The 27,024-nt window shown below is 34.8% G+C and overlaps 1 protein-coding gene across 9 annotated transcripts in view; it reads right to left on the reverse strand.

Moving 5' to 3' along the window:
- Positions 1 to 27,024, reverse strand: part of HECTD1 (HECT domain E3 ubiquitin protein ligase 1) — a 62,415-nt gene that overhangs the window by 17,106 nt on the left and 18,285 nt on the right. For 2 of the 9 annotated variants that reach the window (XM_017741760.1, XM_017741765.1), the window contains 22 exons: positions 23,549 to 23,830; positions 22,998 to 23,286; positions 22,592 to 22,668; positions 22,405 to 22,503; positions 21,972 to 22,086; positions 21,241 to 21,415; positions 19,723 to 19,861; positions 19,257 to 19,427; positions 17,969 to 18,191; positions 15,088 to 15,363; positions 14,908 to 14,984; positions 13,368 to 13,502; positions 12,995 to 13,141; positions 12,534 to 12,628; positions 12,030 to 12,135; positions 10,965 to 11,099; positions 10,740 to 10,879; positions 9,914 to 10,237; positions 9,331 to 9,497; positions 8,979 to 9,155; positions 5,403 to 6,239; positions 1,547 to 1,768 (listed from right to left, as the gene is read on the reverse strand). In XM_017741760.1, the coding sequence (XP_017597249.1) occupies positions 1,547 to 1,768; positions 5,403 to 6,239; positions 8,979 to 9,155; positions 9,331 to 9,497; positions 9,914 to 10,237; positions 10,740 to 10,879; positions 10,965 to 11,099; positions 12,030 to 12,135; positions 12,534 to 12,628; positions 12,995 to 13,141; positions 13,368 to 13,502; positions 14,908 to 14,984; positions 15,088 to 15,363; positions 17,969 to 18,191; positions 19,257 to 19,427; positions 19,723 to 19,861; positions 21,241 to 21,415; positions 21,972 to 22,086; positions 22,405 to 22,503; positions 22,592 to 22,668; positions 22,998 to 23,286; positions 23,549 to 23,830 (4,408 nt within the window). The remainder of the gene's footprint in view (positions 1 to 1,546; positions 1,769 to 5,402; positions 6,240 to 8,978; positions 9,156 to 9,330; positions 9,498 to 9,913; positions 10,238 to 10,739; positions 10,880 to 10,964; positions 11,100 to 12,029; positions 12,136 to 12,533; positions 12,629 to 12,994; positions 13,142 to 13,367; positions 13,503 to 14,907; positions 14,985 to 15,087; positions 15,364 to 17,968; positions 18,192 to 19,256; positions 19,428 to 19,722; positions 19,862 to 21,240; positions 21,416 to 21,971; positions 22,087 to 22,404; positions 22,504 to 22,591; positions 22,669 to 22,997; positions 23,287 to 23,548; positions 23,831 to 27,024) is intronic. The other 7 variants (XM_017741767.1, XM_017741762.1, XM_017741764.1 and 4 more) reach the window with 7 other exon arrangements.

A 27,024-nucleotide genomic window follows, 5' to 3' on the forward strand; every position in this document is an offset into this window, starting at 1 on the left:
AAAAATTGCCTATTGCATAACAGGAATAAAAGCTGTGATAAAAGCATATACCTGTTAAAAAGTCCAGGGATCTAGTCAATAGCATAACTATAAAAGCACTTACTATTGGTAAAAGTGATCAGCAAGAGTGATCAGTTTCTCATTTGCTTATAGTATTTTATAATTACACTTATTTTAGATTACAAAAGATCACCAAAAAATGGTGTACAAATGCGTATTATCTGTTTCTATGTCTCAATAATTTAAAAACAGGTGAGTGATGTAATTTCCACAAAAACTGTGTGGATTAGACCTTAATTTACAATATAAAGGACATGTAAGATAAACATTTAAGAGTGGTATTTTAAAGATTCAATTGCTAATTAATTACTGTAACAAGAAGTTGAAGGCCAAGTTCCATTTTACTCACTTAGCACTAAGACTTAAAAAACAACCTCCCAAAACCAGAAAGGAAGTTCACAGCAATCCAAGTGGACTGGGATGAAGCTCTGAACTTCTACACTTTTCTATGCACATAGAAACTATCTATACCACCCAAACACCCTTTGTATTGTTGCTACCAACCCTACTGATACTTGAATGCACTCTATTTGCTCAGTTGTTGGTGATATAATTTAAGACTTGTCACACAATCAAAACATCAAATTAGACTTAATTAAAAGAGCAAAGGGAAACAGTATACGCAGATATATTAATCAACTGCCTCCAAGCAGCTCAATTCCAATACCCATTGAAACTACCAGAAATTTTTCAAGCAATTTCAATAGGCAACAAAATAGAACACAATCTTAATCGAACAATATTTTAAAAAAATCAAGTATCTTTTCTTTCAAGAATATCTCACAGTTCAATAAACTTTACATCAGGAAGTATTTTCCCATATCCATCCCAAGTTTTTCTTGACTTCATTTTATCAGCTCGATTCCTGTGTATTACCGACCGAGTTATCTAAATCTTCTCTCACTGTATTCATACGCCTCAAGTAACTTCTGTCCTAAAGTCTATTTCTAGGGTATAGCATTCACAGAACTCTGGATCTGTTTGTAAATCATGTAATTTCATTCTTCCTGTCAATTTTTGTATTTTTTTCAATTTTTTTGCAATTACTATGATGGTATTGAGATACCTGGAAGCTATTTTAAGGGTACAATGTGCCTAATACAAGGTACATCAGACTGTGCATGTAGCATGCCTATACAACGCAACAAAAAATAACATTTTGACTGTAATTAGAAGTACATACGCAAACTACATTAGGAACTAAACTTGAGGAGGGAAAATATTCAAGTGCCTAGATAAATTATACCATAAGTAATAGTAATATAGGATAGAAACTGTTGAAAATAAAGATTTGAGAACAGAAGGAAATACTACGTTAACATTATTTTACTTACTGCCTTACAGAACTAGTAACACATGAACAGCTCAACTTTCAAATACTTTTCAGTAAGTAAACTACTATATGAGAAAATCATAACAATGGGATAAAAGGAAAAGTCATTAATGGGAAGTCTAATGCTTATGTTCATTTAAAAATGAAACTTACCATATAAAGAATATTCTGCCTCCTGCCCTGTATCGCTCTCACTAGATGTTGATGTTAGGCTAGTAGTTAGAGTATTACTAAGCGACTGACCAACAGATAAAACTGTAGTTGCTGTAGCTACATTGCTGCTGCTAGTAACACTGGATGTAGACATGGTCACTGTTGATGTGGTACCAGTTGTAGTCAGATTAGGAAAACTTTGGGCACCCATAAGAGGAGAAGCTATAGATAAAGATATGGTAAGATAAAATAAATGATTTGATGACTTGAAGAGTACAACTTACATGCATGACTCCTGTGTTGAAAAATATATTTGGGGCTGAAAAATTATCAGTGTGTTATTTTATAATAAAGAGCAACAGACTATAAAGGGGAAGGGTTTCCCAATGCAAAAGTGCATCTTACAACATAGATGCCCACTTCTGAGCTTATTCCCTTGCAAACATTTAAGATAAATAATTTTATCAAATAAAGCCCCAAAATCCCACTAAAAATCTGAAATTACTTAATTTCATTTTCAACATATGTAAAGAATTTCTGAAATCTGTTACTCCAACATTGTGATCTGTCTTTAAATCTAAAATGAAATTTAACATCTAAATTATCATATTATATAGTGCAAACAAGTTAACTACATATATAAGTGAATTGGGAAGAGAACATATTAAAACAAATGTGAAACTTGTGATGAATATGCACTTTTTCAAGGTTCTTAAATCAGCTCTGACTTGTTATTTTTCACACAACTACTAAAATATATGTTCATCACAGTCAACAAGCCTGAACTGACAGCACTGTGAAATGTATGACTTAAGTTGGATGATTTATAGAAATAGTTTTCAGAATAAGCAAGCAACAACTAAAAAGTTACCTTACTGTACATTCAATAAAACAGTAAATGCATTTTAGTTAACAACTGAAACAAGACTGAATTCACTATAGACTCAACAGAAAGAACTTCAGTAGTGTGCATAACTGAGTATAAGTTATACCTATGTGCAACTACACATTTAGAATCCAGTCTGCAAAACATGTTCTCACATGCTTATCTTTAAACAAGATTAATCACAAGTTTGGAGAGAAAAATTTGAGAGGTCATCTATACTAAGAATTTAAGCCTTAGGTTTTTCAATCTACTTTTTCTAAACTTTATCAAATGTAAGTTTTGCAGTTTTAAAAGAAACATTTTCATTATTGCCATTTATGTAAACTGAGACACTGCTTTCTTAAAAAAAAAAACAAAACAAACACCTCTGCATTTCATATTATTATCACCAAAGTTTGCAAAAGTTAATACTCTTGAAGAAGGATATAACAAAGCCTCTTCCCCTAACGGCATTTGGCAACTTTTTGTGAAAAATAAATGTTACTGTTTCTGCTTTCCTTCTCTGTTACATACAGCTACTACACACATCCCAGCCCCTTAAGAACATACCTAACATTCTGCAAATAAAAATGTAACAATGCAGGGAGGGTATGAAACACTAGTGTAATAATGAGGGAAAGTGCAAATTTTAAATTTAGAGCTGTTAATAAGCTTATGTTCTTCTCTATGAAAGCACGAAAATGAAAAACCAGTTTCTCTTTTGTTGTTCAAGAGCTTGAAAATACATTGTTCAGTATTCACATCTTTTACCCTCTGCTAATTAACAACAGCAAACTCTCTGCTGTTACAATAAACAGAAAAAGATATTAAGCATCAGCATTCCGTTTGCTCTGAATTCAAGAGCAAATTGAAACCGGCTACCCTAGATACCACTTAGCTTCTGGCAAATACTGATGTTTTCAATGGAACCAGTACAGCAAGTCCAGAAAGACTTACATCACTAACAATGATTTCAGTCTTGACTTTTGGGGTGTTGGGTTGTTGTGCATGGTTTGTTTGATTGTGGGGTTTTTTTGTTTGGTTTGGTTGGTATTTAGTTTGGTTGGTTGGGTTTTTTTAACCTGAACAGGCTAAAAACCCCCAAAAATAAATAAATTTAAAAAAAAAAAAAATCAAGCTTTTTACAATGCTCTAATTGAACTCTGGTGAGATTGCTCAAATTTAGTCTCTGATCTCTTTTAGCAATATGAGTTAACATTTACAGTTTCTATTCATATAAAAAGTATAAACCAAAATAATTCCTACATGAAAGATAATAGAATGTATGGCTATTTTTATCACAGAATTAAATTTTTAAGTTGCCCCGTTCTTATTTCTAACTTTTGCACTGTATGGTATCAAACATCCATGAAATCTTATATATGCTGTTGAAATATTTTACCATGTTTTTCAAAGGTGGTCTCTTTTCTCTCCCCTCAATACAAAAGTACTTCAGAAGCAGAGCCACTACCTGTCTAAAAGGGGATCATTTACTGGCAAGCTTTCTTTGAGTATCTTATTTACATTTTTATTGCAGGTTGTGAAAGACTTTCTGCCCCACCCCTAGTATCACAACATGAATGTAAAAAAAAAAAAAAAAAAAATCAACAACATTAAAAAAAAAATCCCTCCCAACAAAAAAAGAGAACATTCAGTATTTAAAAACATTTAAAAATGCTAAAAGCAAACACCACATTTCTAAATAAGGAAGCATAGAATCATAGAATTGTTAAGGTTGGAAGAGACTTCTAAGACTGAATCCAACTGTTAGCCCAGCACTGCCATGTTCACTGCTAAACCATATTCCCAGGTGCCACATCTACACAACTTCTGATCACTTTTAGGGATGGTGATTCCATTACTGCTTTGGGCCACCCATTCCAGCACCTGACCATGATTTCAGTGAAGAAATTTTTCCTAGTATCTAATCTAAATCTCCCCTGTCACTTCTTACCTGAGAAGAGAGGCTGCCCCCCACCTCATTACAACTTCCTTTCAGGCAGTTGTAGAGAGCAATAATGCCTGAACCTCCTTTTCTCCAGGCTAAAAAACCCTCAGCCACTCCAACCCTTCACCAGCTTCACTAACAACCATGACAAGCATGAAAGCTTAACAAGAAATTTGTTTTTTCTAGCTTGGGTAATTTCACTTTTTCTAACTTGCCTACCTCATGAAATGCAGTTCTCTGGTTAAAATACTATCACCATCAGAGAACAAAATACCTGACAAGTAACAACTTTGATGGGAGCACGCTCAAAAAAGAGTGAACTCGCAACAAGCAGGTTTACAACTTACCTTGCTAATACCTTGATCCTACATAAAATCTGAGAACATGCAAATGTTTAAGCATGTATATGTCGTTTAAAACAGTTAACTACAAACTTCCTTATATTTAATGCGCCTGAACAGTTCACTGAATCTAAGCCTTAATGACCATACCATCTCTAGAAAACACACAGTATTAGAGTACATTATATTATGTAGCTTGACAGAATCAGGAATCTGCTAACATTTCATTATACTGTAGTTCTTTTTCCTTTGTACTGTGTTCTTAGCTCCTATACTCAGACACTTCACAATATGCATAAACTGCCCTTCCTGAGGAAAATGGAAATATAACAGAAATTGGCATGTATAAGGTGAATATGCAAAATCTACACAGAGCAGAAAGCCTAAGTACCTGACATTAGCTACTGTTGCTAGACTTCCAACTTCTTGGTCTAAACCATACCCTCTCCTTAAACCTGTAATGGACATCAATTTCAAATTTTTTTCTATTTGATGGGTACCACAGTGTAATCTGACCTCACAGGGCAATGTAACACTTTTCAGCTGACAGGAACTCTGAGTCCTTCAAGAGTTCTACAGGTATACAAAAGGTCAAGGCTGCTCTAAGTACATTTCTCTGTTAGGCCAACACAATCCAAACTTAAGTGTAACAAAAGCCAAAGAAACAAAATCCTCAACTAAAAATAAAAATTGCTTACTTACTTGCAGTACTCACAACATTTCTTCCCAAAGTATTAGTATTGTTATCACTACTACTCCGGCTTAAATTCATGTTGTTTGTGGCATTGGTACGTGCTATGTTTGCCACTCTTCGTACAAAGGACTCCAGGCTAGAAGTTTCTCGAGATGATAAGTTCGGAACACTTGCACTGGAGCTCATGGGTGCCCCAGCAGCCAACAAAGAACTGACTGAGAGTCTGTTACTCGCTGAAGAGCTTAGAGGTCGTTGGGAAGCTGCTTCTTTATTAGTCAGTTCGGAGACTGAACTCACGTCAGGAGAGCTTACGCTAACAATTCCCATGGATATAGCACTGGACTCCCCAGGAGTACGTATTGAGTTATCAGGACCTAACTTCCTCTCTGCATTTTCGTTTCCCATGTCCGCTGTTAAGGTGCTGGTGCTCGCACTGGAAGATGACCCTATATCAGCCTGAGGCACACTATCAGCGGAAGACAGAACAACAATTGGTTCATGGACGTCAGTGCCTGAAACTATATTTTGCTCCAATACGCTTTCTGATCTCCGCTCCATTTTGGTCGAGCCCAAGCTGATGTCGCTGCTACTTGCCACGCTACACACAGAACTGCTGCTTCCTTTTCTACTTGAGGAGCCTGCAGCAGCAGTCGTCTTGTCTGGACAGTTGTTTTTCACCAAGCTGCTCCATGACTGCGTTGTGCCTGAAACAGTGGATGAAACAGGTTTGGGTGATGCCGCTGAGTCAGGGTCGTACCCTGGCGCAAGCTTGAGGTCAAACTTTCCTTCTGCGCCCATACGGTAAGAGTTAGAGCCACCAGCATCCCAGGTGACATCAATCCAGCCTGGAAAGGGACAGGAGTTTGTGAGATCCAGCAGAAAGCAGACAGGAGGCGTGTCAGACAGTAGCTCCACAATGTGGGATCAGCTTCTCATTAGGGCTCTATGTCTGAATCAACGAAATCACTAAGTGACCCTTACAGCCAATTAAAAAATAAGTATTTAAATATAAACAATTTAGTATTTCGCAATGTTGTCAATTTAGAGGCTGCTCATTCTTGCCACCTTAATCTTCAGGGTCACAGAATCCAGCTGAAAATAAAGTTTTCTTCAGGAAGGAACCTGACCTACTAGGATCTCTCAAAATTTTATTAGCATTTATCAAAATTGGATTCTCTAATAACAGAAATGTATATTAAAATGTATTGTAACTTTGTTAGTATCTACCAAGAAGCTGTAATTATTACAAGGACATTCAGTAACATTTTTCTTTGTTGGATGCTTGTGGATAAGCATATTTACCCAACAGAAGACATGTTAAGAAACTACTGAGTTTGAGATTTCTTATTCTTAAAGTGAAAGAATTAATTTACTGATACACAGCTTTTTAGTTCAGCAAGTTATACTGACTCAAACATTCCTTATTCATAAAAAAAGTCTTAAGGCAGTCAGGTAAGGGCTACTTCAAGTAAAATTTCAGGGTTGCAAAGAGAATGTGTTTCATAGAAAAAAAACTAGCCTGGGACCAGAAAAAAACTCCAAAGCAATGCTACTCTTCAGTTCCTTTATTAAATTATTATTTTGAGCAGCAGAATTTCTTAAGAGTTAAATATAATAAATCTGCAATAATGAGGGTAACATGCAAAATTTAGCTAACTAGGGCAGAAATGGGGGCAAAATTTATTTTTACTTGTCTAAATATGTACCATGATCTAAGAGTCACCTAAAAAATCCCTTCTAATATTTCTCACTTAACTGCAACAAATGTTGATGTAACTATTTTAATTGATACACATTTCCTTCAAGAATGAAATCCCTAAAGTTTAGTCTACTTCTGCAATCTCAGACAAAGTCAAAACAAGTATCAGGTCCAGATACACACATACTTTTCTTTATTAAAACAGAAGAGAGCTAATATCAAGTAAAATAATCGTTTATTACTGTCAGGTGCACCTTCAGCTTTCAAATATCCAAAAGTCAATACTCCTAGACTGAAACAGATGATCACAGGCAATTTGCTATTTAGAAATATCACTCTGGAGAAAAAGTAGTTAAAAATGGATAAAGTTTTAAGATATGATAAGTAGACATCTCATCCCCAAATGAGCAGGTTTAGATCATGTTATTCTTGTATGATTTAGTTCCTTCTTCATGAGCTATAGCTGAGTAGCTTCATGTCACTAAAACTTTGAAGGATAAAATTGTGACGCAAATCTGAATTTTTTTCTTCTACAATTTACTTTCCTTTTTTATCAAATACAAAAAACTGCTCCATATTGTAGTTCGACAGTATATTTTTTCCCCTTTATGAATATCTGAACCTGGTATTTTTTTTCAAAGCATAACTAAATAACTGTTTTTGTTTTGTATAGTTCCTTTCCCTAAAGTATTAATGACAAGCGGTTTTAAATCAAACAAATTTTAAGTACGTATTATGTACTCAGAGTTGTACTGCTCCATCATTACAGGCCTAAAACAACATAAAATTTGTCTAAAATTGTGAACAAAGACCAAAAAAGTAAATGAGATACTATTTTCAAGATTCTATATGAAAGAAAGCTGGGACACGAATGAGATGGTTTGCATCACCATTTGATAAATGAACCTCAATTTCACCTATGGTTAAGTGGGAAAGTTTTACTGGAACATAGGAATAAAACCACTGATTTGGTAGAATACTACTCACCAATAACACCTCAGATCTTCACAATTATAATGTAGCTATGGATATTGTTGCATCTGATAAAAATACATGGATGATTGAAGACTTCCCTACAAGCTATACTGAACAGCTTAAATAAAGTTCAGTTTCAAATCATTTTAAGAGACTGTGTTTTGGACTTCTCCATGTTTGAAAGCTGACACCTCAATAAACTACAAGAAACTTTCAAGTCTGACAAAGAATGAACCTAAGAGTGGCTGAAGGTGCTTCAGAAACAAGGCAAGTCTTATACACCTCAAAATAGGGGGAAGAGAACGGAAAAGGTAGAAAGCATGTTCAGCTGACAAGATCATCACCTCCCCTGGAGCCTCTTCAATAACTTAACTTTTACTGAGCACTGACTTCCGTGGGTGTTGCAGGGTTTATTTTGCTCCTTAAGTTAATAAATTTTCATGCTTTAACTAAAAAAAAAAAACTTGATCCCAAAGAAGCTTGCAAGGTAGGAAAGGTATAGGATATAACAAAAGTCAAGAAAAATATTGCAAATGCTCAGCTAGAAGAAATGAAGAAGTTAATCATAGATTTTGCAGGCCCAAAGCTTAATTTATCAGCTTGCATCACTCACCTTCATATACTTTGTAACAAATGTCTAAATAAGTTTCGTATTTTAATAACAGTTTTGTGTTTTAATTAACCAAAGCTGTATAAAAGTTTCCTTTACAGCAAGAATTTTTTTTCATGCGTTCAAATGGAATTTCACAGATGGACCCCAACAACTGTAGTATTTTAAGCTTCTTCCCTCCAAAGTATTTAAAACTTTTATCAACTTTATCAAGACATTACAAAATAAATACTTTAACACTACCCATTCTGCATGATCTAATGCAACAGACATTTATAAATTCAGGCAACTCATGCTCACCATTATGCAGTTCTCCTGTAACAGTGCCTTCACCCTGTGGGCTTCCATCCTGATCTCTCCATTTCCAATCAATTCCTCTGATTACACGAGCTCCTGGAACCATGTATTTTAACACCTGAGAACGGACTAGACGTCGCTGCCTTCTCAGATTTGCTTCAGCTTCTTTAGCAGCTTTTCCTACAAGAAATGTAAGTTGAAAAGACTTGAAAGTATTGAATGGGCAATAATTTTGAGCTTATTTCTAAGCAAGTTCAACTGCACAAGTTAACCTCCTTTTTTACACTGATTTTTATGTTGTATGCTCATTAGCATTTTAAAGGAGCAAATAGGATATACACATTATTTTTCTTACCCAGCTGATCTTCACATACTCCATTCACAGTGCCATAAAGTTCAAATCCAGACAGGGAGAGGTAGTGTGTTTGCCCACTGGCATTCTTTCCCATCTGTTTTATTCTAACATGTCTCCAACCTTGTTTCTCATCTTTTGGAGGATCTAAAGGCCATGTTGCTGTAGACCTTTAAGTTTATTAGAAAGGGATGTTGGCAGGTAGCAGGGAAAAAAGAAAAGGCAAAACCAAAAAACCTTAGTACCAAAGCAAAAAAACCCACAGTGCTGATCATGTATGCATATTACAAGATATATAAACCTAATAACACCAGGGTCAAACTTTGGATGAGTGTTGGTGTTACAATTTTGTCAAAAAATAAAATGCAAAATTCATAGTGATAGAAAAGCACAAATGCCATTATGTGAAACACACTGAGAACCTATGAATCACTTGTTCTCCAGCCCATCCTTGATAATTTGTCACCTACCCCTTCTTTAGATAGATACATTATTACAACCACAGTACAAATTAAATTAGCCCACAGTCAAGCATGTTTTTAACTGCGCTCAGTTTTATGAAAAGTGATAAAATACACTGACATACCCTGGTTCATTGAGACTACAGTCATCAACATGAGTATACAAAGTAGTCCAGTTCTGTCCATCCTTAGATACCTGGAAAACCCAATTTCTGAGAGCAGATCGTCCATAACCTCGAGCATGACGTAATGTGTATGCTGATGGTATAACCCAAAGGCCAAGATCTATGGCAAACCAAGCATTCTTATCATCATTAGTGTGACAATTGAGAGCTGAACTGTCACGGCTCAGGATGTCTTCCAAACGACCGTAAGGCAGATTTCTTCCTTCTGAGGATGTAACCACTACTAATCCATAGGCTGCTGGATTTACCCACTCATATGCAGTTCTGTATCAAAAAAGAGAAATGTACTGTTCAATTATTACTTAAAAAAACTGGTTTCAGCAACATTTGACATTTACTGTAAATTGTGTATAAAGTTTATCACAAACCAAAATCATCAATATAATTTTAGGTAATTAGATAACTTTAGATATGTTCCAAACATCACTTTGTTTGGGTTTTTTAAAACACTGTAGCAAAGGGAAAAAAAACAAACCCAAACCAACAAAATCACACAGAACCATGGCAAGCAAAAACAAAGACCCAAATTTACCCACTACTTCACCTTCTTAGGGAAGCATACAAACAAATTCTCAACACAAGTGACTCATATTTTTCTATTATTTAAGCAGATCCAGAAGAAATGTAATTCTGTGATTAAAAGATACCTCCCACTTCTAAGAAAAAAACAAATTTCATTTCATTATGAATTCTTTGTCCCCATCCTGCCTCATGGATTATGGTTTATTGTGTCTGACTTTAAAATATCTAGCTTTGGAAAACTCACTTTGCATTTGTTCCAATCCAGTAAATAATTCCATTTTCATCAAAATCATGTTGATGCCTGAACACAAATGTTTGGCCTTCTCGTAGTTTACGTACAAAAACAAATGAAGCCCTGTCAAAGTCGTACCATTGCTTTGCTACCTACATATGAAAGAAAAGAAGTCAAATATTAAAGAAGCAGAATATAACCATTCCTTGTGAACTCTGTGTGTGGTATGTAGCTCACCATTTTCAGGAGGTACTGTTCTAGAGATTCAACAGTTGCCAATGGCTCCATCTTTAGCATTCTACCAGTTCGATCTATTAAAGATGTTTCCCCCGAGGCACGTTCCAAACGAAACCTCAAGCGCCTTGTCAGTATCTGAAAGAACAGCTAAACATTAATATAGGCTCTCCTGTTTAGGTTTTGGAATTTTAACAAAACAGTGTATATCACTACAAAGGTTTCAGTGGCCTATCAAGTATCTTTGTTGCACAACTTAAGCACTATATTCTAATGAAATGCTTTAAAAAGTAATTTCCTAGTACTACCTTTCTTTCAATTAACCAAACAATCCCTTACTACGACAGCCAATGTGTGACTCAATTACACATTCAGCTAACAGCTTCTCACTTTTCCTATGTCTTCCTAGCTTTTATTTGTTGACTAGCAAATACAATAATATTGAAACTGAAAATTATTTTCAAAAATACTGAACAGCAACAGTGGTTTTGCAACTTTTTGCAACTATTTCCTAGACATTTTACATGAAAACAGAAATATTTATACTTTTCTACCATGTTGCAAAATCCTGAAGTGTGCTTTCAAATAGAAAAAAATTAAGACTCCACACAAACTGGGAAAAAACAATTAATATTCTTAGCCAAACTGCCAAGATTCCTGCATAAGAAGCTGCTGACCCTGGAGGAATCTTGTATTACCAAATGAACATACAGCCCTAGATGGGACCCTTAAAATATTTAAAGCCCATTCCTCTGTTCTTACTAATAACTGTCTTGTAATTGTAGAGGGCATGTTCCTATATAAAGGCAACAATACCTGAAGAAAAAAGAAAGAACAAACACACTATCGCTTCAATCAAAATTTACTTTTACCTCACAGTGTTAAAGTGACAGTAGAGGAACACCCATGCATTTACATGTTAGAAGAAATAGATGCCAAAATTTGGTTGTTCTTTACCTAATTCTATCCACTTCTACAAGAATATGATTCTCACAGACAAGGTGTGTAACACATAACCTTCAGTTGTGCACCACTCAGTGTGATATGTTGTTATCACTGTGCATTTACCTGAAGATTATACGTAGATCCTGGTGTATCATACAAGTGGAGAGGTAGACGTTCAATAGATTCTAATACTGCTATCAATTTCCGAATTAATGCAACTGCCGGACGACTGTGAAAGAGAACAGTTACTATGTTACCACAAAACAAAACAAAGAAAAAAATTCTACAGTATCTCAGAAAACAGGATCCCGCTGAGACAACTATCTCAGCATGCTATTTCTACCAACAGTATCTGTTCTAGTCACATGGTTACAGCACAGTAAGAAAGATACCAATCTGCACAGGGATGAACAAGTCATCTTTATATTGTCAATAGATGTTCTATAGATTGACTCTTAGAGATAAAAATTTTCAACTGCTACTTTGATATTGGATGCTGTCTTGTAAGATCAATTTTTTATTCCATTGAAATGGAAAGAACAGGTACTTCGTCTTTAAATTATTTTAAACATACCATACTTCTTCACAATTTCAAAGGGGATTTTCTTGGTTTGGTATTATTTTTACCTTTCATCATCCTCATTTTCACTGAATGCTGTTTTGAAAACGTTTATCCTCTCTACCAGTTGACTACAGTCTTGTTTCACATCTAAATCAACATTCTAAGAGGAAAAAAAAAAGCTACATTTAATACAAAGTAATTAATTTCATTTTTATACAGGCAAAACCATCTATGTAGTCTCACTGAATTCCCTATTTAAAGTCTGTATGTGAAAAGCTAATCATCAGCCATTAGACCTGACCAGAGTTGACTTAAAGATTTTTCAAGGCTCATTCAAACTAAAGTCATCTATTGTGACAGCTTATCTTCTTCAATATGTAGACCAGTAACTGGAGCAAGTCTGCCCAATTTTCACCAAGACAGGAAAAAGACACATTTATAACGGATCTTTCAAATTACAGCACATGCCTTCATTTCATCTTTTTAAAAAAAGTTTTTCTCTCAACACTTATGTCTACGAACTCACATTGTTTAAAACTGTCAGCAGCGATTGAACTAAGCCACTACTGCACATTTCATACGGAGAAATAGTATTCTCGTCCTTCAACAGCACAATTAAGTTTTCCAGAGCAGTCTTCATTAAATCTCTCCAAGTATTTTCTCCCTCAATGCACTGAAAGACAAAAAGATCATTATCATGAAACAAGGTATGTCTGTTCACTTGCTTCAGTTGAAAAATAATGTCCTAGGAAAGTACCTAACTAGGTAATACGTGCATTAGAACTCCCCACATTGCAGACAGACATACTACGACTCTCCTTTACATCATGACAGACTAGTCAGAACATCATGTGATTTCCACTGATGTCACACATTAAAAATAAAGGAGATACACTTACCTGCCTGTTTGCATGAAGTTCCCATGCAGACTCTAACTGTGTTGCTATGTTCCTCAGTGTTACAACTACTCCTCGAGGCATACTTTCAACCGCTTTAAAATGATCATCATATAAATCTCTTGCCATAGTGCGTACCTACAAATGGATTTTGATAATCGGAAGTCAGACCTTACTGTAATGAGACTGTTATTTTACTCCTAGATACTGCAACCTTGGTCATCGTTTTTTAAAGTAAGTCCACGACAGGCAGACAAATAGGGAAGAATAAAAACCCATGTGCATAATGAAATGGCAAAGGCTGCGAAAGGAAAAACGTACAGGAGAAATAAATGGAAATATACAGAATCTTACTGACAGAAATGAAATTTACCATCATGTATTAAAGTTACAGCAGAAAAGGTAGGAGGAAAAGGTATTCTCAATCTGTCAATCTTTCTTTTAGAACTGTATCATGGATCAGGTAATCTTTTTAAATGTAAAATACAGCAGGTTTAATATGGTTTCAGGACGCCCTATCAATAAACCACTTCACACAAAGTCCCTATATGACCTCTTATAGTAGGAATTACTTTTTCTACAAAGTATGGTTCACACAAGATACAGATTAAATAAGCTCTTATTAAACAACATTTTTCTTTTGTAAGAAATTTCCCAAAAAATCTTTCCTTTTCACTATCATTATATGTGCTACAATAATACATTACATAAGCTTCAGAACTACACAGTGCAATCTTAGGTATAAGAGAGCACTGCCTTTCTTTTATCATCCCACCTATTATCATTTTACACACAGTATTTCAATTTTCCATTTAGTGTCACATTTCCTAAGATATATGTCCTTAAATGCTGCAGATATAAGGTACAGAATATATTGGCTGCACTGTTAGAAACTGCAAGACAGTTCAAGACTAAAGATTAGCCTGAGTCCTTGGTATAAGTGGATCACAGAACGTAGTTATTGTGTGGGGTTTTTTTGTAAAGAACTTAATACTTGATTTCTTAGTTCCTCCTTTTCCCCCCTCATTTTGAGGAGAAAGGAGAATTTTAAAGATATCTAAAATGAGGGTGTTTACTCATTTTGCTTCACTACCACAACTCTTTACAATGCAGACTGTTCACTTCCAGCGCCCTGTCACGATACCCAGTCTGAAATTGGTACCTAGATGAACAGAAGTATTATATGCCTCTGACACAACTGTAGTATCGACTGTAACTTCTTTTCTTGTACCATAAAGACAAAAAACCAAGCCACAAAACCTCCAGAATCATACAAATGCAAGTCAGGAAGATTGGATTTTCCTATGTTTTAAAAAAAAAGTTTTCCTCTAAAGGAGCACAGAGTTTACTAAGACTGTTGGATAAAAGCACCTGAAGAAGTACTTCATTCTGATTGATGTTTTCCCCTTCAAGCCTCACATAAAATTGTGTCTAGTTGAAATCAGAGATTTTAATCCTCTAAGAAGAAACTATACCTCCATAATAATATTATAAGACAAACTCAATTAAATTCTAAATATAAAATTTACAGATGCTCACCAACCTTTTGCTTTGTCTTCTCCAGTTTAGATTTCAGTTTTCTTCCTCTTTTGCCTGTCCAGCCAGTCACAAATTCTGACCCTGCAGCATATATTTCAGAAAAGTCACATTTTTTCATAGGTATGAAAAGCAACAAATAAAACTCTCTCATATACACTTGTTCCTACCTGCATCTAACACATACCTACATACTTACCCAAGGAAGTTTCAGCCGTAAACGAATGTTTTGTTCCTCTGTTGGATTCAAACACAAAGCCTGGCAAATCTTCTTTCAGTATTGTAGCTTGCTGACCATCAGAATTGTGAATAGCAATTTCTCCTTCTTTTAAACAGGTCAGTGACCAGTTTCCTACAGTAAGTTTAGTTGGCCCTGGTGTTGATAAAATTGGCTGGCTTGTGGTAGATGGTTTTACTTGGCTTCGAGCTCTCTGCAACTTCTCAAGGAACTCACTCCTACTTTCTATTTAAAAAGAAACAAATTTGGTTTTTTCCAACAACTGCTTTCATCATTATGTATCTTAGTTTTTTCAAGAGCAAAACAACTCAGTACATTCAATGCAAAATTAAATTTAAAGTGTCCTAAATTTTGGTTTAGTGTATTTCTGTATTTCAACAGTGATCTATTCCACAATCGCATCAAAACTGCAATGCAACAATGCAACTCTTTCTGAAAGATGAAATTCAGATGTATTAATTCATCATTACAATTATAATAGGAAGATCAAAGAAATGCATTACAAATTTTTAGTCTTCAAAAAATGGAAAAAAAAAAAATCTCAGTATGCCCACCACGAAGTATTCTCAAAAGGGAGTTTTCAGAAACAGGAAATTTAAAAAATTATTTTAAAAAAACCCACAGTTTTTATTAAATTATATATTTATATTTTAATCATTGAAAGGCTGAGTACATAATTTTTTAAAAAATTCCATTTAACGTAAAAATGGAAACACCTCATTAAAGATTATATCTCAGCTTCAAAGTTAAGAAGTGTCTTTCAGCATACTGATTTGATAAATACAACTTTTGTAGTCTATACATTTGTAAAATTGCTGTTTTCCTTCTGCTGCAATGACCAGCTCTAGGCTTTTTAAATCTGCCTATTTTTTACAAAACAAAATTGCAAATTAATGCAAAAATAAATATGCACTTGAGGCACAATGTTTTTTATTGCTTAAATTTCATAGCATACACCAAGGAGGCTTATAAAAATAATTTTGAGATTTGATATGCAAATGAAAATTCTGTTAATTAATTTCAAATTTCCATAATTACATTTTAATATATTTATTATATAGCATGTTCCACTGAAAGTATTCTGTTTATACATGGTTGGAAATAATTTCAGGTTCCCTTGGACAGAATTTTGAGACTTTATTAAAGCTTCAGAATTACCATTAAATTTCAATTTTTGCATTGAATTTTTTTTTCTAAAAATTCAAACAAAACAAGTATAGAGTTAATATGGAGAGGGGTGAGTACAGACCTTCCAAACTGTTCACAGTATATATACTTGCCCACCCACTCCAACTTTCATCATGCAATACACACTAACAGATTTCACTACTCAACCCTCATATTCTTGCCAGTTGTGAAGTTACTAAAAAGTTTACCATGAGATTAATCAGTAATGATTTAGGACAGCAGAACATATAGTACAGTTCAGGACTTAAAGATACTATTCTGAGTCTATACTGTACTGTAGTATTTTAGTTAACAAATATTAATTTCTTAAGTAAAAAAGGCTGCTGCACATGCTTAGAGCTCATGGTTAAAGTTCAGGCAAATGGCACTGCAACATCAGCAATCTTAGTAAATGTCTATTTGACTACATATTGCAAAAAGCCTCATTTAATCCTACATTTAGCTCCTGTCCCTCCATGATATCCTGACTAGGCATCTTGTTAAAAAACTTGGGATTTGTTCAATCTTTTTCAAAAGATTGATTTGAAATAACATCTTAAATGCTCAATCTGACTTCTCTTTTAAGTTCCCTTCACTCCAAATTCATCTGAGCTATCCCCATTCCACTCATCTTGTGCAGAAATAGTCTCATCCCCTTGCCCAGACCATTGGGAAGTAAAAAAAAAAAAAAAAAAAAAAAAAGTTGGCATCCAGGGGCTATGAGAATTAAAAAAATTATCTTCATGGATCTTCTCAAAATTGTATTATATGATAAACAAGTATCTTAACATAGGACTTTTGTTTACCTTTTAAGGTATTAACCTGATTAAAAAGAATGCAAAGATACATTTTCTGACCAAAAAATCAATAAAGCTCAAAGTGGTTTCCAGCTGCATTATAATCAGAAACACTATATTGCATTTTGTCTTCTTGCCCCAAACTTGATGCATGAAGTCATTAATACTTCATTTCCATCCTGAATCATAATATGTTCTGTTATTTCACCCAATATTGAAAAGATAATTGAAAACATAATAATATTGCAAAGCACTTTACGTCTGCAGGTTCATAAATGCATGAACTGCTGCAAAAAAAGATGGAACAATAAAAGGAGGGTTGTTTCTGCATCCAGAACCCGTTGTGTATTCTGTACAGAAAATCAGAACCGGCTGTGCATTGCCAGTGCATAAGGTCTGTTCCCTTATCCTCTCTCCAACAAACAATTAAGACACTGTAATTTGTTTCCCAATCTCGATGAGAAACTTTCCATTACTTTGTCTTCAAACACATGCAAATTCATTCTGCTAGCTAGAAGCAAACAACAAATCACCATTTCAACCTGCTTTTCCTGGGATGGCCACTACAAAGTGCTTTTAATGACTGGGGTGAAAAAATTAAGTACGCATGGAGAAGAATCAAAACAAAAAGTTAATATACTTTTACTGGCAAGATGTTTACTTAACACAATTCACCAAGAAAGTCAAGTTATGGCCACATGCTATCTGATAAAATGCATCACAATTAACTGACCACCTTCCACCTGTTTACATCCTTTACTATTTAGTAAGCCAATTCCTGCAAAACAAAATAGCTCAAATCAAATTATATAAACAAATGTAACAGTCTCAAAACTTAACCTGGACTTGAATTGTAAAAAATCTACCTGAACTATCGGATCCTCCTTCAGGGCTTCCACTGGAATACATTGTGGCCAGCTTTCCATCCAAGATAAATCTGAACCATCCATTACTGCCATTAGATAGCTCCAGGGCTGCAGCATCACTCCAGATATACAGGCAGTCCCTTCCCCTAATGATTGACCAGTCTCTCCAGTGGTATGGTTTACCCTGCTGCAGTTCTTTAGCATCCTCCTGTGGTTCATCCTCCTGCAATAACATTGTATTAAGCAACAACATGAACCACAAAAACCTCCAATCCATTGAAAAAAAAAAAAGGAAAAAATCCTCAAACAACCAAAAAAACCCCAACACATAAAAACCACAGACCTTTTTAAAAGGAGGAGATTTCTCTCTCTTTAGGAGAGAAGAATTATTCAAACCAAAAGTGTAGGAACTATACTACTCCTGCAAGACATATCCTTGAAAGTATTCTTTAATAGAATAATATACTTCCTAGAAGTTTCCTTTCACATATAGCCTTATCTACTCAACAATAACAACAGCTTACTGCCTGCAACATGCACCTCTGTTCAAAACTTGAATTGTGAGAAAAGAATCACAAAATGACTGAGCTTGGAAGAAACCTCTGGAGGCCATCTAGTCCAAACCCTGCTCAGTTATCTGACTGGTTATCCAGGACCATGTCCAGATGATGTTTAGTATCTAGCCACCAAAAAACAAAACCAGCACCCCTCCCAAAAAAGACCCAGACAACCCAAACCCCACAGTAATTAAGTTTAACTATACACTTAAGATGTAACTATAAATTTAATTGAATTGGTAACAGAAGAAGTCTGTTATCCATTCAGTTCATCTGACTGGCAACAAGACTTGGAAATTGATAAATAACTTCAATATGTACTTACGGCTTTCATTAAGCAGAAAATTATTTTCTTTTTTATATATTTAATATATTTCATAACAACATTTAAAACATCTGGAATTATTTGATGCATGAACATCAAAAAAGATACACTTCTGACATGAATACTTCAGGAAGGATTCACTTTGTTACTAGTCACTTTCCAAACACTAAACAAAATCAAGTGCCAAACAACTTGACCACAAGAAGTATGAATAGGAAAACTCAGCAGATAATATGCTAACAGAAAATGAAGGTAGAGAAGAAAACAATTAAAACATGTGGCATACAATAAGGATTAATTTAATATCCTACCTTGCCCTGTCCATTTTTGTAACAATAAACATTTTACTAGAAGTGTCGGTTTTACAGTAACAAATAAAGCAAATAAATAAATTCCATACACTTACCTTCTCAGGTTTAGACTCCTCTTCATTTTCATCATCAGACGATGGTCCTGCCAAAGTTGACACTTTACTAATTACACCAAGTCTAGCCAGTTGGTCTAGAAAAAGATCACCACCTTTATCCACTAAATCCCTTATGATTTGCAAGGCTAACAAATGGCCATCATCATCATCCTGTAATACATTGGGATGAAAAGAAAATAACAAAGGAGATCTTGTTAATTAAATATATATATATATAAATTAAATATAATTAATTAATTAAATTTACAATTATAAATTAAATAAATATATATGTTAATTAAATATATATATTAAATATATCTTTACATGCTGAACTTTACATGTGGTCACAGAGGGACACTATAAAAGTTTTAGGGTTACTTATTAACGAAGTACATGGAATCACTGAGTATAACTCCCTTTTTTGTACTGGTTTCATAAAGGATAACATTTTCTTTCTTCCTACCTCTTGATCAAGCACTGTAGCTGTTATCTCAACCAGTATTGTGGGCAGGTTGTGGCCAGCATCAGAGTCACAAACCTCTTTCAGCAGCGCCTCAGAACAAAAATGTATCATTTTTCTAATGAGCGCAAGACTTGCTTTCCTTTAAAAGATTGTAAAAAAAAACGGTTCTTACAATGATAAAGCAAGCAATAATTAAAGCAACAAAAAGGTTCAAGAAAAAACTCCTTTTGTACTCTATTTATGAATATTTTCAAAACACAAGAAATTTAATCTGTTTCAGTTCTTGTTATTGGTACCAAAATTAGTTATTGTTAGTAAGCCCTGGATTATCTCTAAGAATAAAGCACCTCTGGTATTTTTTGATTCGACGGCGCTGTCCATCTAATATATACTTCTCTCCTCAACCCTTTCCCAGGTAAACCTATTCTATGTCCTGTCTATATCCACTTTTAGTGCTGGCAATTCACTTCTGCACACTTTGTCACCCTCAGAGGTATCCAGCCTTTCATTTTAGTCATGTATTTCCCATGTTTTGAGATCCCTATAATTTTTAACTCTGAAAGTACTATGAGATCATGCAGCTTCCCACACTAAGAACCATAATTAATTTGAGAGGAAACTCCTGTAGGGTTAAAGACGAATTTTTCTGACTGACTTCTAAAAACATAATTTTTCTGATTCATAAAGATAACTTTCAAGGAGAGAGCCAACTACTTCTTTGCACAATCTGCAACAACAATTAATCATTATTAGACTGTTAACATAGTTTCTTATTTCCTTCAAGTAAAATGACCTAATTTAAGCTTTCTATCATCAGCTCATGTGGAGTCTCTCTCCACTAGAGGCCTTTCTTATCTTGCATTTTCACCCAAAGTACCTGTAAACACTGGGAACATAAATAAGAGATTGGAATAAATGTCATATTTGCAGTATAAAAGGCTAAGAGGTTATGATCAGATGCAATTTATCACAACCATTATGCCATGCACGGTATTCCTCTATAAGTAACAAATCAAGGCTACATTTTTGGAATTCAACAGAATTACAAAGAGCATCTTCTCTGGTTGATAACCTGTTAGTAAGTCTTCTAAAACCTTCAAAAATAGCTTTTTCTAGTCTTGATGATTTTCCAATGAATGTATCTTGATATCATTTTTTTTGTTTTCCTCTACTAAATTACAACTTTCATTACAGTGGCTACAAACAGCTGTAACCAAATCCTGTATGCACAGTGTATACAATATACTATATGAACATAGCATTCTTTCATCATGCTGCTACATTCAAGAGGTATGCTCTGGTCTCCCATGACTAACCATGTTTTTTCCAACACACCGCTCCCCCTGAAAGGAAAAAAATGCTGCTTAAAATGATAAGTAAAAATCACTCTTGCAACACTTTCCAAACAACCACTTCTATTCAAACAGAAATATGATTGTCACTAGCATTATTTAAACTTTTAGATTTACTTTGGCTTTTTAAAGTGTGTATTAATAAATTGTCTATCATGATAATTACCTTATTGAAGGCAACATAGTTTGTTGAAATGTTTGTGCAAACACAGGCAATAGTCTTTTCAAGTATATGGGTGCCATTTCTGGATCTCCTTTGGGTTCATTACATTCTTCCTCATCCTTGTTTGCATCTTTCTTTTTCTTCTCATCCCCTTTGTTGACAGGACACATCCAATCCCCTGGAAAATTTTTTTTCCCAAATACATTCAATTGCAAAAATCAACAAACCAAACAAAAAACCTTTCAACACATTGAAGCTTTCTTTACTAATATCCAAGCACCTGAACATGAACATACATTCCTAAAAATGTAAAATTTACACATGCATGACTTCCTGAATAAAGTATTTAATAGCAAGTATCACCTGTGGCACTAGAATTCTCAAGAACAGTGAAAGTGCAGTTCCCATGTAGAAAGAAAGGATACCAGAGAAGATACCAAGGCTGACACGCTCTGAATCCACAACAAAATCCTACTCTAGCCCAATTCCACAGCTGAAGAGCAGGACAACTGGCACTGTTCATGCCCACTTAATCATTTCTTTGGTAATTCCCCTCATTTTACAACATTTTAAAATACTAAGGTTTTTATGCATATGTTATGGGTTAAGAAAGGTTGGTCACAATTCTTTTTTTTTAATAACCTTAATATAGTAAAATTCCAATAACTGCATGACTGAACATATATCAGCATTTCTACTATAGCAGGTGTTATGGAATTAAAAATTGCACTCACCTGGAGACTGGAGAATAGCTACTACTTCACTGTGCCCCCTTTCCCGAGCTTTGTCCAAAGGAGTTTTCCCATCTTCATCTCTCAAATCAGGATTTGCACCATGTCTTAAGAGAGTCTGAAAACAAATATTTTTATGTATGAAAAAAAATTATGGTTTCTTCTTCTAAAGTAGCAAATGTGTTTTTCATACATGATTCCTACAGTCTTCTCATGCTTGTAAGTATTCTGTGCTTTTTATATCTGTAGAGCTAATATAAAACTACTTTTATTCATTACTGCTCTATTATAATGAAAAATCTGTGTTTTGATAAACACTGCAAAGAATATGTAAATATTTGACAGCGCATGTGTCCAACATATTGCATTGAAGACATTTGGAACAGAATAAGATGAAAAGTCAGTAAGGCATCCTAAGGGTCAGTTTAAATCATACCTTTGCTACCTGAGGTCTTCCAAAACATGCTGCATAATGTAATGAGGATGACCTCTGACCTCTGTTAACATCAGCACCCCTTTCACAGAGGAATTCTACCTGTTACACAAGAAAATGGAAATTAGGTTTTTTATTCTTTACTTACATAAATAATGTAACTTCTTAAGGGTCTATAAATCTAATTTACCATTTCCTGAGTTCCAAAAGCTGAGGCCCAGTTTAAAAGAGTTTGTCCTACATCATCCATAAAATTTACTTCAAAAGCTGAAAGATAAAATTAAATAAAATAGTTAAAGTTCCCACAACTATAAACTAACTAAAGTTCAACAGTATTCTTTAAATAAAAAGCAGGTCCAACAAAAATTAAGCATTCTCAATAATTCTGGAGAAGCATCTATGCTCTTAACTGCAATAAAAAAAACGTGGCATAGGTATGATTACCAACAAGAGCTGTTGAGTATTTAACAAAGTAAGTGAACTTGTATATAAATATTTTCAAGGAATTACCTAAGCATTTGTTATGACACCACAGATTATAAAAATCAAAGATAAAGCAAGCATCTCATTTTCTTTTTCAGAGTATTTTTGCTTACCTCCTGTGTCAATAGCATCTATTAGTGCATCAGTATCCTTACTGCGGATGCAATCTATCAGTTGCCGATGAGAACGTTCCCCAGAACTATCCAGTCTTCGCAACCCTGGGATTCTGCCTGTAGATCCAGCACTAGATTTTGGCAGGGCTTTTCTCCCTTCGAACAGTAGCACCAAAAGCAGATCTACTAACCGCATGGTATCCAGTACACATCTCTCATCACCCTGCAATGCACTTTCTATAGAATCTGGAAGTTCAGATCTTAGAAGATCCTGGAAATAATTAAAAGTCTGAACAATAAAAAATATACAGGGCTTTAGAAAATACTATCAGAATTGGGTTTAATCTCCAAATGAAATGCTTCCTTTTTTCCCCTCTTTAAAAATAACTTAGGTGTACGTGTGTGTGCACACATGTAAATATATATATATATAAAATCTACAAATATGAATATCTACATATAAAATAGCAACATAAATCTTGCATATATTGAAGTACACAAAGGGAAAAGCCCCATGAAAACAAAAGCTGTAGCATAAAATAATTTCTTACATGTGTTACTACTGGAGAGCCTCTACACAGGGTTGACAACAGGCTTACAATAGTTGACACCTGATTACTTAATTTAGAGTCTGCAGCGGTAGATGGTGCTCCAGTGCTACTCCGTCCAGGTTTGCAAGCTGAAGATGGTCCTGATGCTGTCCCACCAGCAGCTGCCATGCGAGATAACAACTCCTCAGTTAATCCATGTTTAGCTAATGGAGCTGGGTCAACTCCACGCCGTGTGAATCTATCAGCTAATGAAGCAAAGCATCTCAAAGCTCCATCTGAAACCTAAGAAAGATGTCCAAGAAAAACTGATGAAATATCTTTTACTTAAATAAGAAGATGCTAAGAGGATATCCACAAGAATACAGGACACATACAAGAACTTGATTTCCCCATGTTCCCTTAGAAGTCAATGAAAGGAGGAGTCCGGCCAGAAACTCAGAGTTCGAACCCAACAAGTGCTCTGAACTGCTCACTAAAGGACTGTACTGTTGCTGTGTTTTTTCCCCTCTTTCTCTCTGTTGATCATATATAAAAATAAAGGAAACTTTCTGAGGATCAGCTTTATGAACATGTCCTTACCTATATGAGCAAAAACCCAAATCAACCTAGAAAAACACACTTTATGACAATATTGTTAAATTAATACATGTTGGAAGCCCTTTTTAAGGAATTTTTAGTTATAGATCTTCTTGTTACAGGAAATACAGATGCAGGATTTATAATTCCCACTAGCAATTGTCCATTCTCACAATAGTTTGAAAAAGAATCAAAACCAACCCACAGCTTGGTATTGAAATAGAGAGTACTTAACCTTCTGGTAGTTCCAATGTTAGAAACTATTAAAGTAGCCTTCTACTAATAAAACAAACACACACCAGAAAACCCCCCGAAACAGCAAGAAATTGCACTATGAGGATTTGCTTCCTAGCTTTCACACATTTACTGAATTTCTAACTTGTGGCTCAAGGAACAATGAAGACAAAAATTTCTTTGCAGTTTTATCTTCTATATTTATAGAATACCAAATATCCTAATATGTTGTATTTTTACATATATAGTTAATATTCTACTAATATTAAAATGTTATATTAATTTGGTGCTTTCTATTAAAATAAATGCTATCAAATGAGCCATTAAATGATGCACCAACTGAAAACTCACAAAGTATTACACTGACAGCGAAGCGTGATCATTCAAGTTATATTTACAGGTCTACATATTTCTCTCAAGCACAAGAAAGTTTTCAATTGGACCAAGCCCAAAAATCGGACAAACTGGGAAAAGCAAATTTTACTCTCAGATAACTCAGATTATACACTGAGCACCTGACACAGGGACACACAAGAATTTTTGTGACAACAAAATACAAATTCCCAAATTTAGGTTTGTCACAAAAGGGAGGAAAAAATCCAACCAACCAACCACACACAAAAAACCCCAGTGACACTGTGTAAACAAGGCTTACTGACAATCCTCTTAACAATCCAACAAAAAATACTCCTGGCCAACTGCCCAGGAAAGGATCCAACATCTTTTCATGTCCGTGTCAAAATAAAGGAAGGTTGTGCCTTTAACACCTCTCTATCTACATACTAAAAGTTTCGGTCTTTCCGATCAGGAGGTTTGCACAGGCCTATCGAGATAACTTGCTTCAGGCACATTTGCCTTTAAAGATGTACGGTAGCAAACAAGACTGATGTCAAGAAACAGTAGAAAAACCACCCCATGATACCTATTCTCTAACCAAATTCTGAATCACTACAGACCAAGTACTCCAAGACAGTTATTCATTAACACACAGAACAAGATTAGAGTATTAGCCAGATTTCATGAAGACAAAAATCTTAAATCTCCATTAAGTTTGCAGACTTCTGGTATGGTCTGTACATGCCAAACATTCTGAATTATCAGTACTCTTTTGCAATGGATTTTTTTCTTTAATGTGTAATGGTCACTGTCCATGTCCTCTGGCATTTTGCTCCAGTTCTTTGACAATACAGATAAACAATTCTGCCAAACCTTATGTTATTTGCATATATTTTATAGATATTTACCATAACAGCTGTCAAAAATACACAAGAAAGTTCACTTGTTTAACACACTGCATTAGTGGCATCAGTTTACAAAGCGAAAGAGTATTTGGAAAGTATTTACATTTCTTCTCCCAAATTGCAAGAGTAACACAAAGGTTAAAAAAACCGAAGTTACAGATAAGCTGTTCTTGGGGCCACATTCATCTGGTCTGAACTCATCCCTCAAGTGGTGTTACTAACTGGCAGCCCACACAAAAAGTAACCAAACCCAAGAGTGCAAAAGGACAAGGTGGGGAGCCACAAAATTTGGAAAGGGACATTACTGGACAAATCCATAATACACATCCAACATCCACTGTAATCCTGAGGCCTGTTTCATGCATAACATAGTTCTCAAGGATACCAGTACAGATTTATTTCCTATCATCTGGGCCCAATCTTAAACACACTTATCTTTAAGCTTAACTGCTGAACAATTAGGTTAATTTGAACTCTCATTCACATCTCCAACAGCCCCAGCAACTGCTTTTCTCTAACAATTTATAAATTGGGAAACAGCTAAAATACTACAGACTTAATGGTCTGAATTTCAAGATTAGCTTGCCTCAGATGATTAGTGTACTAATAAAATTACTTAATAGCTAAAAAAAATGTTAGCATGTTCTGAAATGGTTAGTGTATGACAGCCCCCTGCCAACTTTTCAGATCTAAAAATATATTTTTACAAAATTATCTCACAGGCAAGAAATTTAGTTACCCAAATATGATGTACTTAGTAAACCAGACTGGAGGCTGGAAGCGTGCATGTAGAGAAAGGAATGAGGACAGAGGTGGGAGTGAAATGGAGACTCAGTTCTGGGTATGGACAAGAAGCCTGGCCAGGCTACAGTAAGAATTTGGCTAAATGGCTATTCCAAAACATTTGTATGACATACACAAAAGTATTCTAATAGTAGAAAGATAATTCCTCTGGGATTAATTTTCTAGATTTTACAAGGACTACTCAAGTTAGTAAAACTTCAATAAAGAAATGGAGCAGCATCTCTACTAGTACCATTTAAGCTGGCTTTCAGTGTAATACTTCAGCATTGACTACGGATGTTTTTATTGCTTCTCTTAGTTTGGCAAAAGAAATACAAACCACATTCATTTTTGTCTCTTACCTATGCTCAATTTTATAGTGATTGAGGTACAGTCATAGAACAATAACTACTTCAGAAAGTGTCTCAAAATGCACCGGAAAAAGTTACAGGATATTTTTCAGTACAGTTTTCAGAGGTTAAATAAGACTATATTCAAACACCAGCACTCAGAGTCAAACACTAAGCAGTGTTTTTATTCTCTTATCATTACAACTATAAAGGAAACTATATTAATACCCAAATATAACACCTTCTATGTAAACACACAGTCAGGGAGGTTATATAAAGTTACCTAGCAATT

This window comes from Corvus brachyrhynchos, unplaced genomic scaffold (assembly GCF_000691975.1).
Source record: "Corvus brachyrhynchos isolate BGI_N302 unplaced genomic scaffold, ASM69197v1 scaffold115, whole genome shotgun sequence".
Taxonomy (NCBI): Eukaryota; Metazoa; Chordata; class Aves; order Passeriformes; family Corvidae; genus Corvus; species Corvus brachyrhynchos.